Source organism: Hermetia illucens, chromosome 1 (assembly GCF_905115235.1).
Source record: "Hermetia illucens chromosome 1, iHerIll2.2.curated.20191125, whole genome shotgun sequence".
Classification (NCBI taxonomy): Eukaryota; Metazoa; Arthropoda; class Insecta; order Diptera; family Stratiomyidae; genus Hermetia; species Hermetia illucens.
The window spans coordinates 54,913,526-54,929,820 of NC_051849.1; the positions used below are offsets into that span (position 1 = coordinate 54,913,526).

At 40.7% G+C, this 16,295-nt stretch overlaps 1 protein-coding gene across 2 annotated transcripts in view; it reads left to right on the forward strand.

Annotated features, from left to right (window-relative positions):
* Nucleotides 1-1,927: 1,927 nt before the first annotated feature.
* LOC119650361 (putative phosphatidate phosphatase) overlaps nt 1,928-16,295 on the forward strand; it is a 202,223-nt gene continuing 187,855 nt past the window's right edge. Inside the window, exon 1 of one of the 2 annotated variants that reach the window (XM_038053067.1) lies at nt 1,928-2,614. In XM_038053067.1, the coding sequence (XP_037908995.1) occupies nt 2,519-2,614 (96 nt within the window). In that variant the 5' untranslated portion in view covers nt 1,928-2,518. The remainder of the gene's footprint in view (nt 2,615-16,295) is intronic. The other variant, XM_038053052.1, reaches the window with a different exon arrangement.

A 16,295-nucleotide genomic window follows, 5' to 3' on the forward strand; every position in this document is an offset into this window, starting at 1 on the left:
TTAACAGAGCTAGATGCATGTATCCCATTGAGGGTCACCACCAAACAATATTTGCTGGAACTACGCTTTTAGTGATAGATCCCAACTACCGCCTGATGAGCTGTTTGTCTGACTCGGTGGCAAATCGACCGAAGACTGATAAGTTCACTATTCTATCAATAGTTGAGCCTTCTGCTGGGGAATATTCATCTCCTCGATATCGTCGCATTACAGGATTTTACGATGCATTGATTCACGTGGAGAGCTCTATGAAGGTCTTCCTGTCCAAAACTTTGCAGACCACCCTGCCATCTTTCTCGGTTTCGTGCATACTGATTCTCCGCCTAGTGGTTGCCCCCTTCTCATAGTGTAAGGAAGATTGCCTGCTGATCGCTGAGAGTATAGCTTCAGCTGAAGTACCAGGACAGACGAAATTCGGGGTTGACAGAGGTCAAGTTTAAGACCGAATCAGACCCCTCTTTCCGAAAGTTGTTTACATCACATTTGTTGGCTAGAACTTCATTCAACTGCACAAAAGCTACTAAAAGCCTGAGGTTAATTTAAATAATCTTCATTTTTGATTGCAGTCTTCCCAAATTTCGGGCACTCACCATTTGCATCAATATCCGATCCTTCCCTTTCTTTGCGTAATAGGCAATTGGGATGCCTATTGCATTCCCTGGGAATATGGCCTTTCTTCCCACATCTTCTAAATCGAACGAAGTGTCTGAGACATTGAAGGCACGTCTTCAATGACGGCATCCCATCCAATCCCAACTTGTCCAGCCGCTAGTAACACCTGCGCTGTCTCTACTTATAATCGTGGTCGTTTGAGTACCGTTCTGGGTTCTTCGGAGCGTGTTGACATTTTCCCTCAAATCTTTCAGGTCAGGATCAGTTTTGACCGAGTTGGAGATAACAATCGCCTCCGGGCGAATCCGCACGTTTGCCTTTCAGCTTTTTAGGTCCGTCTGGCTGTCTGTCTGTCACCCTCATTGATACGAAATTTGGTGGAAAGGTGGGAAATATGAAAGCCCTCCTACGCAGTGAGTAACATTATTTTACATTGAATTTAAGGGGGTCTTCATAAATGCAAAAGGGAGGCAAACCATTTTTTTTTCAGCGAATATAGTAATGTGGAATATCAAATGAAAGATCTGAAGTAGTACTTTCCAAATCATGTGTTAGTTTTGGCGCATATGGAAAATTATATTGGCAAGCTTAGTGGGAATCCTACTATTATTAACAAAGCAACAGTAGATCAAAGTCGACTTTTTCATGTTTTTCACGCAAATTTGTTGCACTATAAAAATGGTGAGCATCCCGTCACAATGAATAGTCTAACATACTTAGTACGTATAAACTGAGAAGCTAGCAGCCAAATATTTTTACATAAAAAGTCCACAAAACCTTTCTTGTCTGAGGAAGTCGAACCCGGGGAATGAGATCCAGAAATTGACATTCAACGCTTAATTACGATTCATTTGATTTGCGCTAACATACTGTTATGGAATCAATGATACAGAGTCAAGGAAATTCAGAACGAATAAGGAAAATTGCGAAAGTTCTGTTTAATGACGAAAGTGCTTCCTCACGCTTATAACATATTATTTTAAAAGATAGTTTTCAAATTTTTGGAGGTGGTTGCAAAGTATTTCTCTGACTGTTGCTGTATCTCAGCTTCAGGTGAGCCAGGTAGTGCAAATTACTGGCAATCCATTCCGGTTGCTATGTTCTCTGTACACCAAAGACAGTGAGAGCTACAAATTTACGGATTACAGCCGGCTTCACCGCATTCTCTTTGATCAACAATCTGAATCTGATACGCAAACTCTCTACATGGACCAGCATACACATAACATAGATGATTAGCATCAACAATGCGGCATGCTTCCAGCCAAGTTCATATAAGAACGGCTTACGGCGCCCGTTGAGGCTAAGAAGCGGTTCACTTTCCATTCAGGTGAGGCATCCACCAAGGCAGTAGAGGTTCAGTAGGGGTAATGAGTAATAGCTCGATTTCTCGCAGTTTGCAGCACGTGAAACCACCAGAACGTAAAGTAGTTCGTTGTTGGTAGTCTGCCAGAGATAGCTTCAGCCCGGAATGCTTACTGATATTTCGTTTCCAGTTGTATAGGCGGGAATTCTGCTTCCATATCAGTATCACTAGTTTGCGCTGCTCGAGTTCACAGGCCCGCGACTCCACTATCGAAAGTGCAATTGTGCAACGGTTAGATTTCCACGCGCCGAGCTCCGCGCAGAAAAGATAGATAGTAATAAAGCTGGATTTCACCTGAGAAGTGTGCACCAATCTATTATTCTTCGGGTCTGTTTATTCGAAACGATAAAATCGCCGTGTGTCGCTTGGCTTTGAATATTAACGCGTATTCCAAAAGGTGCAAAAAATTCACGAATAGTTTCACGAGTCACGTCCCAGAAATCACAGGCGGTGATTCCAGTGCTCAGTAGGTTCTGCTTGCAAATATTTATCTAGTGAATTTCGCGTTTGCGTGTGATTTCGGGCAGTGGATCAGTCTTGATGCGATCCCGTTCGGTGGAGATTTCCAGTGAAGACCTCAACGTCAATATGACATCAAATTCCGGCATCTACACGATATCCAAGCAAGAGATGGAGGTGAGTAAGCGAAATACAAGTTAGTAGTAGTTTCCCCGAGTTGGCCAGTGCTTCGGAACTGAGATAAGTAAGTCTCCTCTGGCTGGGATTTTTGCAAAATTCAAGGCTGATAAAACTCGATCTTCAACATGACTTTATCTTTTATGAAAGAGTTGATATGCAAATGAGAATTTCGAGTCGTCACTTAATAGATTTACAATCTGCACCTGTTGTTTGTTAAACATTCCATCTTAACTTAGCTTTTGATGACTGTAATTGAAAACTGATATGGCGTCAAACCACTGATGATAAGGTAGAACTTGGGTAATAATATTAATTTTCAATGCGCGATACAACGTTATAATATGTAAGAATAGATGATTCAAACATGCATCTTTGGTTAAGCCTCGTTCTATTAAACCAATAGTGTGTAAACAACGCTTCGGTTTTGATTGACCCTTGTACTGTAAAATCAGTTCTTTCTCATTAATATTGTATCGGAACAATCCCGTAAGATGCTACCGACATGGAAATCCTAATAACCGCAATATTATTGATCTACGCATAGCAACAAACAGGAAAGTGTACCTTTCGGCATCATCATCAACGGCAGTTGTTCGCCGAGGTCCACCAACTCAATATCTCTATAAGCTGCCTGGCGTCCTGGTCTACGCTATCGTTCCATCTCCATGCCTCGTTGCCTCATCTTTTTGTTCTACTATAGATATTGCCCTTACAGACTTTTCGGGCTGGATCACCATCATTCATACGGATTCAGTTACCCACCCACCGCAACCTATTGGGGCGGATTCTATCTACAACTTGACGGTCAGGGTATTGCTCATTGATTTCGTCGTTATATAGGTTATGTAGGGGGCGAATTCTTGGGAGGATTCTTCTCTCGAACGCGACCATGAGTTTGCAATTTTTGCTTGCTGAGAACCCAGGTTTCCGAGGAATACATGAGGTCTTGTAGAGTAAGAGCTTTCACCCTATGCTGAGAAATAGTTTCTGTTGGCTGCCAACAACCGTGCGATTTTCAACCCTAGATACGAGAAATTATCAACGGTCTCAAAGTTGCAGTCTCCTATCTTTCTTCTTTTCGTTTGACCAGTGCGATTTGATATTTTCGGTTGGTTAGTTTTTGGTGCTGATGTTGCCACCATATACTTTGTCTTGCCTTCATTGATGTGCAGCCCAAGATCTCGTGCCGCTTGCTCGATCTGGATGAAGGCAGTTTGTACGTATCGGGTGGTTCTTCCCATGATGTCGATATTGCCAATATAGGCCAGTAGTTGGGTGGACTTAAAGAGGATCGTACCTCTTGCATTTACCTCAGCATCACGGATCACTTTTTCCAGAACTAGGTTAATGAGGACGTCTTAGACCGTTGTTCATGTCGAATGGTCTCGAGAGTGATCTTGCTGCTTTTATCTGGCTTCGCACATTGGTCAGGGTCAGCCTAGTCAGTCTTATCAATTTCGTCGGGATACCGAATTCTCCCATGGCCGTGTACAGTTTTACCCTGGCTATGCTCTCTGAAAGGAAAAGATATCCAAAAACTTCTACTGCAAAAAATCAGGCTACTTTTAAAGCCAAGTATTCATTGTATCTAGTCGCATCAAATATTTCTTTCCTTATTTATGTTTTATTTTAACCCGAAAAGAAAAACAACCCTTAACAACTAATTGATTTCTTTTGAATGATTTAGCCTTACAGCTTAAATCTTTTTGTCCTATTCTGGCTGATCGGCTCAATTTTGAAGAAAAAAAATAGATAATAAGACACATCCAAAAGATTCAATTATGCCTACAGCATTTACTTAAATAATACTGTTTTTCGGTGGTTGGTTAGTTGATTTAAATGCCCGCTCTGCAAAAATCTTATGTTTTTGAGCTGTTTTAAAACTACAAACCTGTTAAACCTCCGTTTACAATGGAATATGGTGGCTTGAAGCCTATGAGAAAGATTTTTATGGTATTAACCTTCAGATTCAATAGGTAGCATTTAGATAAGCCGGACATCCCTACAATCGTCTAAGAATGCTATTGACCATTAGCGGCAAGGTTGCCTATGGGCCAATACCCCGTACATATCCATGATTGCCATTCGGCATATATTCTTGGGTAGCACAGGTGCAGTAAATCTTCCAATTTTGATAAGTGAAAAAGCAGTATAGATAAGCTATACTGGCTTTTTAGTCCACCGTTCTACATTTCGTTTCTAGTTAAGTGGCAAGATAATTCACGCTTGTGGTCAGTGCCAATCTTTAGTCGTTCAATGGGGGTAGGCAGAAGTCTAGTTTTGTAGTGAATATGTAGCATCATTTTTTACATGGATTAATGATAAGACCAGCGTTTGTAACCTATGAACACATCTTATGCAAACTATCCATTATCTCACGGTTGATAGAGGAGAACAATCTCTAAAGTATTATCAGCACATCGTCCGTTTTTATCAAGTCTCTTCAAGATTTCTTCCGTAACTAATTACCAGAGGATAGGGGAAGTATCTCCACCTCGAGGCGTTCCTTCGATGATTTTTTTGGTTAGTAATACACGTAATATTGTTAAGGAAAGTTGCACAGCATCCTAGAAAAACGATGGTGCTCCTTTTACTGGTTGTAGTAAACTTAACTATCTCTAAGTATTTCAAGTTGACGTCTAGTATTTAGTATTTTCTCAGATTTGCACAAGTACCGTACACTGTCAGACAATATGTAAGAAGATTTCGCCACTCTCCGCACAGAATATACAGTCATTGTTCGTAGACAACCCTAGTTTTCCCAGGTAATAATTTGGTCTGCAGTGACTATTGAATATTTCAACTATGATTCGACGGCTCTTTTTCTTTATCATCACCAGTGGCGCAACAACCGGTATCCGGTCTAGCATACCTTAGTAAGGAACTTCAGACATACCGATTTTGCCTCCACCAAATCGATATCTCTTCATCTGAGGCAGGGTCTGCCTCGTTTTCATAGATATTACCCTTATAGACTTTCCGGGCTGAATCATCCTCACCCATAGGTTGATGCCAATGATTGCTGAAAATTTAAATTTTTAAATAAAATCGGTCACTCTGGGTGGGCTGATGATAAATTGAGTGAAATGCAGTTGCCATTAAGTTGTAAATCGAGGCATGACATCCAAATAGTTCGGATCTTTAAATATGGTTTTTTGCCGTCTTGTGTATACTGAACACGTCAGTCCATCAGTCACTTTATCAGTCCATTTTTGATGAATTGACTTACGGCAGACTGATGAAATACTGATCGTGTAATGTTAGCTATATAGATTAAGTGTGATACGCCCATTGCAACCAAATGAGCCGGATTTTATCCACAACCATGGTAAAAAGGATGGTGCCTGTCACATTTACCTCAGCATCACGGATCACCTTTTCCAGGGCCAGCTTAAAAGGGGCGCATAATGAAGCATCTTCTTGTCTTAGACCGTTGTTGATTAATAGACAAGGGGTAGTCTCCAGACTACAATTATTGGTTTTAAATGTAAATATATATTTCGGGGGCGACTTACCCTCTTCATCAGTACAAAGCTCTTTGTTGATGTCGAATGATTTTGAGAGTGATCCTGCTGCTTTTAGTTGGCCTCGCACATTGGTCAGGGTCAATCTAGGCAGTCTTACCAATTTTGCGGGATACCGAATTCTCTCATGGCCGTGTATAGTTTTACCTTGGCTATGCTATCATAGTCGCCTTTGAACGACGAAAAGATGGTGCAATCGATAGCCATATTTCAAAAGTTTTTCCATCATTTGCCGCAGAGAGAAAATTTTATCTGTCGCTGATTTGCCTGGAGTGAAACCTCTTTGGTATGGACCAATGATTGAGAATATCTCCTAGATGGTACATGCATGTTTTCCTTGGACCAATAACCGCGGCATCCAGTCTCTCTTCCGTGAGGAATACATCAGTGTATCAGCTAATCAGTTTTGACTCTTAGGTGACCAAGCTTGCGTTTCTTAGTTAATGGTACTATGGTGATTTTGGCTAGATTGTTCCGGATTATCGCCTCCTTGCTCTAGGTACTTGTAATTCTTAGCTCAGTGTGGGTTCTATCGCGTAGGGAATCCTCACATTTGCCGCTATAGATTAACATATCGCCATTCGCGTAACCCTTGGGCTTGTAATCCAGTATCTGTTAGTTCTTCTAGGAGTTCATGATAATAGACTTTCTACCTATCGGCACTTCTATTTGCCTACATTCTATCCATCCAGAAGTTCAGGGTGTTTTCCACTCCCTTGCAGATCAGGACATCTCATATCTCTGTGTGCGATGTGCTATCGCACGCTCCTTCCATGTCCAAAAACGCACACAGTGCTATTTTTTCGTTTCTATGGCATTCTGTAATATATTCGTTAGCTGATACCGGGCAGTTTCGCTTGACCGTCTTGTCCGGTAAGCGTGTAAGGACTCCGGAAATGAATTCTGAGAAGCAGATGTACTCTCTCCTCTTCATTCTCGGTAAATGTCCAATTTTCCTTATTCAGACAAATAGAAGATATTGCCCTGTGGTTTGTTGGATCCTCTCCCGGAATTCCCTGAAGCTGTTCTGTTTTGTTTCACTGATAGCGTTGCTATACGCAGTCAAAGCATTTTTGTAACTCGGTCAGTCTCGGATTTTTTGTATTGTTGAAGGGATTTTGGATCTCTATTTTTATTCCGGCTAAGTTCGTTCCACAAGGGTAAATCCCTTGATGACATGGCTTTCTTATCCGGATGACTGGCCTCATATGTGCCAATGATGACTTCTTTGAGACAGACAATTTTGTACAGGCCTGTAAAGTTGCATTCTTCCGATGGGTTAACAAAAGCCCAACCAGTGTGCCTGCTTTTGGCAGTCATAATGGCTCTATAGTTTTCAAGGCAGTCCTCGGAGGGTTGCGAAAATTGGTACTTGTAGATATTTCAATCTTTTTATTAAGTTTTCTGAAGTCAGAAAAGTCTTGAAATTTAATATAGTGGAAGAGTTTAGTTTCTGAATTTCTTGAATTTGTATCGTGGAAGAAAAGCATCACGCATGTTTGACGTTCTTCAATTTCTTGCGCGTGGATCATTTCCTGCATTTACTGCTGTGTTTGTGTCGTGTATGAGATGCAAGGGATGGTGATGTAGGTGTCATTCGACACAAGTGTCAGTTAGCTACTTCTTAACTAACCTGCGTATTCAATGGCATTCCGCGCCGCCTAGAAACTTGATTTGCTTCTCCTGCATGTAGTCTTCTTGTTATCAATATTTGAATTGGGCGGGCAAATAACTTGGACTTGAAGAACTAGTCAAATTTTGCCCCGTTGATTCTTTTGGGGTTCCTTGAAGACTTCGGAATTTCCATTTTAAGATTCACATCGAAAAGCATCGATCTTTTGCTGGGCAGGCTTCAGTTGTCGCAGCAACATCGAAAGCTTCATACCAACTATTGCATGGCGTATGCCTTGAGTAGGTCCTCATGATCTAGATAAAGGATATTAAATGGTGGATCTCCTCTTCGGTGTTGCTCTGTCGTGGTCCATTTAGACTAACGAGCTAATCAGTTAATAAGTCTCTTTCCTGTGAGAAATTAACAAATACACGGAAACCAGCTTGGAACCTTGCGGGTTAATCGAACAGTCTTCATTAGGAAGGTTGGCATCCTCCTTGGAGCGATCTGCTTTTTTTCTTCTTTTATGACTACTCATTCCCCCAAAGTAGCAAAGGGATAAGCTTGCCTTTGATTGTTTATTGTTGGCTGTTAAACTTTAGCGGTAGGTCATCTGTGATTTCGTCAGCTGGAATCAGTTTAAGCTTTGGCATATCCCAATTAAACAGGACGCTAGTAAATCGCATGAAAATTAGCCTTCTCCGACAATCACATGATATCAAATTATAGTAGTGATTCTTTAGAGGTAATCCAGTAGATAGTTAACTAATAATAATAATAATCGTTGGCGCAACAATCCATGTTGGATCAGGGCCTTGAAGTGTGTTAGAGCACTTCATTCAAGACCGAAACGGTACACTACAGTATACTGTAGGAGGCAATGTGGTCAGCATTGCGCTCGCCCGAGATTATTACCCTGATTTGACTCAGGTACTCATTCACAGCTGAGTCGACTGGTATCCGACGTCAAATCACGATATAAATTCCACTGCCACCAGTGAGATTGGAACCGCGACCTTCCGTACGACAGCCTTGCGCTCTAACCACTCAGCTATCCGGACACTTAACAGTTAACTACCATTTCCGAAAGCCTTGTTTTACGTTGTTCCAAACCTCTCGCGTTAGGTATTAGATGGCAGATTTTTCATCTAGCAACGATATCTTAGGTGGCTTCGAACCACTCATTATAAACTTTCGTCAGTTTCTACTATGCGTAGCTGCGTAGTATGATCCTTTGGCCCACCTTTCCTTTGTAAATCCTTGGTCTTTTGCTGACTTCGCCAGCTTTTTCGTGCGATCAGTTGCACTTAATCGGTAACTGTCGTTCTGAAGTCCACTTGCTGTATTCATTAATAATCACGTCATACCCGACTTTGTCCAACCTATCCCGCTTGTTAATGGTTCCACCTGCTATGCAATCTTGCTTGACGGTTTATTATCATAATACTAATGATTCATTGGATCCCACGTTACTTTGGGTAGGTATCATTTTGGATGCCCAAGTAGGGCACTGATATATGATGGCCAGAAACCAGTGCGCCTAATTCGATACTTTTAATGGGGTCATCACTTCTGTTATGTTAGGTTTTGACTCTTTATTTTCATTTTTTTTACATTTTCGTATTTTAAATTTAGTTCCATGCTTTTGTCAAATGAGTTACCATGGCAAAGGACATCCACCCTGACAGGACCGGGCGAAAAAATTCTGAACTTTTGTATCGAGTGTTTCGTCACCCAGTTGTTATCTGTCCCCAACATTTAACCGTCCATATGACCAGGATCGGAAACTGATCAAAGGTCTAATTAACCGTTTATACCAGAAAATTTTGGGCTTTTGTAGAGGGAGATATAGGGATTTGAAGGCACCATTTACATGGTTTAGTACCTTGTTAACATGAGGGATTTAGGATAAGTTGGAGGTGATGGGGACATTGCGATCGAGAATTAAATTGATGAGAACGGACAGTTTCTTGGGTTCCGAACATATTTTCGCAGTTATTCTCAATCTATTCCTGTCAAAAGTAATTGCTTCACACTTTTAAGGATTCAGGGCTAGTTTGCATCTAGTAAATTATCGGAAAAGCTCGTCCAGATATGAATTCATACGGACCGCATACTATGTCCTTTGTGTTTGGGAATGTCTGCTGTGAAGAGCGAGAAGAGGGTTGCGTGGTAGACGGATTTTTGTGAGATGTCAGCAAGGCTGGTATAGGGAGAGGAGCTGCTGTTAAACTTTCAATTAGGATTGCCGATCATCTACAAAGCTAAAGATTAGCTTGTAGCAGTGCTCAAGGAGACAGGTTATTGTAGGTGTTTTGTAATTAATCCCCAGAAAAATATTGGTCTTGAGGACTAACAGGGTGTGTTCAACCGAATGACCTGTTCGATTAACGAACTGGAAATCTGGGATAGTATTGTTCCTATCACTTATCGATGATGTGTTTAATGGCCCGCTCGAAGATTTTGGCCAAGGTTGAGAGGACGGAGATAGGTCTACAGCTACCACTAAGGAGACGATTTTCATTCTTTTTAGGGATAGGAATGATTTGAGCATACTTCCAGTTCACCAGTGATTAATTAGAGAGGACAGAAAAGGATTGACGAAGTTATTTGGTGAGATAGAGGCAGTGGGTCTGGTTGAGAAAGTGCGGGTTGGTACGAGCTCATCGCATACTATCTAAATTACTTTAGTGTATTGCCGAATCGTGTTATTGCATCATTGGCCATCCGATGATTTTGACGAAGTTGTATTTGTTACAGCTTCGTCCTAAGGGATTGGTCAATGAGCCCCAGTTAGCGTTCTTAAAAGAAAGTGCATTTAAGGGCGGTGGACGCATGACTCTATTTGAGGATTGGATATCAAAGTTAATGACATTGGGTTTCACTTTCATTTCTTAAGATGTACATATGCAGTATTTCGTTGAATCTTTCATTTAAGCTTGAAAAATCAAGCTTTGTGGATTAATAAAGTTACTGAAGAGAGTGTGCAAAAACAGCATGTATTGTACATCTTTTATTTCAAGCTAAAATTCCTGAATTTTCATACGAAGCTATGCTAAAGTAAGCTGGGAATATTTTAAATATATTTGGAGGTGTCTATGTGGAGGGTATTACTTTCTGGGTAAGCAGTTGTGTAGAAGAAATGATAACAATGTCAGCCCAACTTAACCGTTCTTTGAGATGCGTTATATTTTTCATTTGCTCAGATACCCTGGGGGATTTTCTTGGTTTAATTCCCTCGATCTTCGAAATTTCTCAAGGAAGTCGTCAAGATTGACGTGCAGTAGAAGACTGAGAAAATGCGGTTTTAAGGTGAACTTAAAGTTAAGTTTTTATTCGAGATTTTCTGGACTGAAGGTCATCTCAGCCTAACGGACACCCCCACTCACGTTGAGAAGTTCCTTAAACCCGGACCGTTGAGATTTAACCTTGAGGGTACCGCGCTCGAGCTTTAGGATGTCAACTTTTTTCTGCTACTTACCATTTTGGTAAATAGTTCTTCGTGGTCCTCCAAATACTTTACTTTATTTTGATAGTACGGCTTACCCGACTCCCATAAATTTGATAGCAATATGTAATCACCCCGGGTAGAGTGATTTTTGCGTTTCATTTGTAACCAATGCACGCTTGTTGCAACTAGACTACCGTCTCGAATAAGTGCAATAAGTGAGGCAAATATAGTGACAACTTTGCAGATTAACCTCAATAGATCACGTGGAAAATGAACTTTCACCAATATTATATGATAAAGATAAACACATCTATTCCATGTTTTGATGTTTGTTGATGAGCATGCATCCATTGAGTGAAATTTCATTGTGAGAAATTAAACTGCCAAAAATTGAATGAACTGCAAATTATTTCAAGATAAAAGATATCAACGAAAATAAAAATTCGGGCGAACTTCTTGAATTACAACTATAGATTAACAAGCATTAATGGCGGTTGAGTTCCTTTCCTCCATATTGTAAATTTGTTATATGAATCAGTCGACCTAAAACGTTTTTAAGCGTTTGAATATAAAACGAGTCGTATCTGCTGATAAGGTTTGAATCAAAATAACAAAAGCAATACTTTTTGTAGGTTCATGAGATTCTATTTTTACAGTTTTTATCAAATCTAGTATAAAGATTTTAATGATAACATCTGTTGACCACTGGCTACAGATGGCTTTCTCTGCAGCACAATTAAAACGCTGCGTATTCAGGGATTAAGTAGCCTTCAAATGTTCAAGAAATTGAAAATTTGTTTGTTTTTGTAATAGTTGCTCCAGTGTCTATGATATGATGAGCTGAAGTGTATGATGAACATTTTTGAACGAGAAAAATCTCTTAATTTTCACAAGGCCCTTCTTAACTTGCTTCGAGCGCCTTTTGTGATCATTGCGTGACCTTGTAATTTTCGAGAATGAAAGCTACCCTTACCAAATATAGGTTTGTTTAAGGGTTGAGCATCCACTTGTTGAAAGTCCCTCCTCCTTATTTGGCCTATGGGACATTCATTTTAATGTTGATCCTACCATCTTAAAAGATATATAGGGGCTTTGGTGGTTGTGGCCGGTCATGGGAGGTTAGTCGGAGCATTTAGTGAAGTGGTGAGGGGTTTAGGTACACTAACTATAATTGATAATATTACATACAGATACATTACAGTCACCAGTTCGAAAAGTTTTCCCATTCTTTATTGCTATTTCGTCAGGCTTGCTGTGTAGTATGTATATTGCGACCACTTAAAACCGCATGAAAGGAGTTCACCTGCTCCTTGCTGTACAAATAAGCACGTAGTGAGTCGACTTGGTGGTGATGTTGTGTCGCCACGTCAACTACGCCCCTACCTCTGATATTACGATCCAGGTTCATCCGTTCCATTGCAGAATTTGAGTGATGCATTTGGAATGTGGACATGGTAGTCTGTATTCGCCGTTGGACGTTTTTTAGATCGGTCTTCGTCCATTCCGAATGCATATGCCAGTGAACGGATAGCGAATACATTCAGTGCGCTTATTATATTCTTCCCCGAGAGATGTGATTTCAGCACCAGCTTCACGCGTCGCAGGAATTCAGACAGCAGATCGTCCATTGAATCACCAACTCGAGAATGGGTTCCTTGCTGAATTTCTGACATGTGCTTCGTGATGACCTTTGCGATGGATTGGATTCGACTCTTGTAAACCAAATTCCATTCGAATATCACGGCTAAACATCTCTAGTACTCGCAACAGACGTTTGAGATGATCACCAATACCAGCATACAACCTGATGTCATTTAAGTAGATTGAGTGTGTCAGCTTACGCTTATGGCTAGTCGAACCTCCTTTTTGGTAACTTCTGCAAAATTTATACCCGGCATAGTGGCATGGGGGTGTTTACAGCTATAGCTCACCAGTATGCTGAGTATGTTGGGCGGGTAATCCTCAAAGTTCACCCCAATATTCGTTCACTTCCGTAACCGAAAATTACACTGTCACTCAACCAATCCCGGCAGAGCGTCCAGGATTTGTTGAGTGATATGAAAAAACTCCATTAGTTTAGTGTTCCGAACACGCTGCATTCCGAACACGCCTACCTGAGTGTGTTCTGAATTTCAACTACTTGTGTTTCATTGGGGATGGCATAGTTCTGGTCAAGCCTCTGCACTTTACTTTTCACCTGCCTGCTAACATTGCTATTGTTGATTTGAGTAGCCTAGCAATGTCCTGCCATAAAACGCCGCGCCGACATTCCGTACAAATTTCAGTCATTCAAACCAATAGAAAACAAACCTTCTGACCATGGAATCTGACAGCTGCAACTCCACCACAATACATAAGTCATTGTAGTTGCAGGAGCGACACATTAGCACACAGTCGAGACGCAATATCATCAGGTAGAATTCTCGGAGCTGCTGCAGATGCACAGAGTCTCGAAATACCTGGTGTTTGCAAAGGATCCATTTCGGGAAATTCTAATCCTTAATATCAGTCAGACGATAAAGAGGAGTACTTTTGCGAGCACTGAAACTGTTGCCCGCAGTGCCGCGTGATTTTGTTGATGCCACCGCCTTTGGCGTTATCGACTCCAGTTTCCGCAATGACCTTAAGTCGAACATGCTCCTTGATGACACTTGGGATTGTGCCGCTGCGAATAATAAAACTGTACTGGTCTGTAGGTCACTACACAGTCACGTGCACGAATTGCGGAAAATGATTTACGGATCTTTGGTGCAACAAGGGACGGTAAAATGTTGTACTTGCCTCTACCGTTGTTATTTCATGGTAGTAGAAGCAGATAATAAAGAGGTACATATCCCCATTCTACTTCATTCTTTGCGTACGCAAATCTGTTCAAGTGGTTGCCACATATTGTGGCAAAAAAGCTTTGGATGGCGGTGCCCTGTACCTGGTCGTCGCGGCGCCCAGACGTCAAACTGCACCACGATTAGCGGTTTCGACGTCATGTTATCCATTATGGGAGCCTGACCCAGTTACTAAGTCAGACAGCTCTCGCCGGTTATCTATATCGGACCTCAAATTTCTTCTTCTCGTAATTTTTGGTAGTGTTTTTGATACCTAACTGCCAGGTGTGTTGATAGTTTCGTCAGTGAATAGTCTCCAAGAATATAAAGTTCCTACACTTTTCTTACCTACCCCCGGAGTCACTGCGGTGGTTTGTATCCATTCAAACTTAAGGTATTTATCTCTCTTCTTTCCACAAGCGGGTTTGGGACCGGCTACGTTGGAGTTTATTATTATATATTGTTATTATATATATTGAGCGTTTGCGTGAACATAGCCTTTGCTGGTCATGATATTCGTTTTGTTTATCAGTTTAGGTCATTGATTGTAAAGTTCTTCTTCGTACGTAACTTTGTTCTGTTCGGCATTTTATCATTTACTTTCATCACTAACCCTTTGAACTAGAACTACATTTTTCAAAAAATTGATTTAGAGTTTTTCAGGATTCTATTGCGAAGTGGTCTACTAAACTCCAAGCTTTCATCACTTCATGCCACCGGAGTATTTTGGTCTGAGACAATAACAAATGTAGAACTTTGTCGCTGTATGGGTCAGATACCCGTGGATGTGTTGATAAAAGAGCGTAAGTGACGGTGGATAGGTCACATATTGAGAAACGGCGACAACTTCATTGCAGGTTCGCAAAGATGGCTAGCGAGTGGAAATCATATATTTGTAGGGGTGTCATAAAAAAGATTAACTGAAATTTCAAAAAAATTATTCGTAAGAGATGGATAGTTCTTGTGAAATCTCTCTCAAACTAACGTGACGATTTCCGAGGACCATTTTCTACATTAAGTCAATATTTTCTTCAGCAAATGCTGTTGCTGGCTGCCTCTGTTGAGACAAGTTTATAAGCCTCTTTCAACACTCTATGTTTCTCAAAAACTCTTGTTATTAGATTCCCAGTAGACCTTCTCCGACATTCTCGGAATCCTCGTCAGATGACTGTGGTGCACATCTAGGAGAATTTTTTAAAAAGCGATAAACACGGGATGTTTAAATGACTCACTCGTTGTTATATTGTGAAGGAGCATGTTCTCCAGTGTGAACTTAATATTCATTGGGTGCCGTTAGTTTTACGCTAGCAGCAATCGTAAATGTTTGCCGATTATTGGCTCCAGTTAATTGAGTATCGCCATAGGGAATAGTCAGGGAGTAACTAAGTTTCCTCATTCGTTACCCCCATTTTGTTTTAAATAACGAACGCCGTGGCGTAATTTAAAAAAAATCAATTATGGTGACAACTGTGCTTAAGTGAACTCTTCCTCTATTTAAAAAAAGCAAAGGAGATATAACAAAAAAAATCCTATCTAGTACCAGGTAAGTGACTAGTATATACGCTTAGCGTAGTATGAGTCCGGACACGCACTATGATAGGGACTCCGACTTCCTGATATAAACCCTTCCGATATTTTAAAGGCTCAGAAATCAAGCTCTCCTACACTGCCTCTCAATTAAAAGGACCCCTTTGAAGACAAACACCTGAATTGAATCACAATCCTCTGAAAATTCCCCAAGAGTCCACATATCGAATTTATAGTTCCCTCCTAGAACCTCTAAAACAATGTTAAAACCCAACTTGAAACCCTTATTCGACGTTCACTAACACCCCCTGTTAACTGGTTTAGCAGGCGATTCAACGCTCATGGGGGAATTTAAGGTAGGACATTTTGTGGCGCCATAGACAGAGTAATTCAGGAAATTACTCAAAAATACTGCTTTCATTTTGACAACCATGTCAGTAATAGGAAGTAATATAACTTATTTAATGTATTTTATATATTTATATTTTTTATATACTGATGAGGAAGCTTCTATGTACATATAAAGTAGGATCCAGATTCTTTCAAGCAAAGTTCGAATTCATACCAGCTATAATACTGGTGGAACGGAAAACTTTGTAATCTGTGCAAGCTTCAGATCTTAGTAAAGTCGATCAACATAGCCAAGGGATTCTTGGAAAAAACATTAGATAAACGAAATAGGTCATAGAAGCTGCCAAAGGCACTAAAAAACTTCAGCCACGAATCCCAATCGAAACCTAAA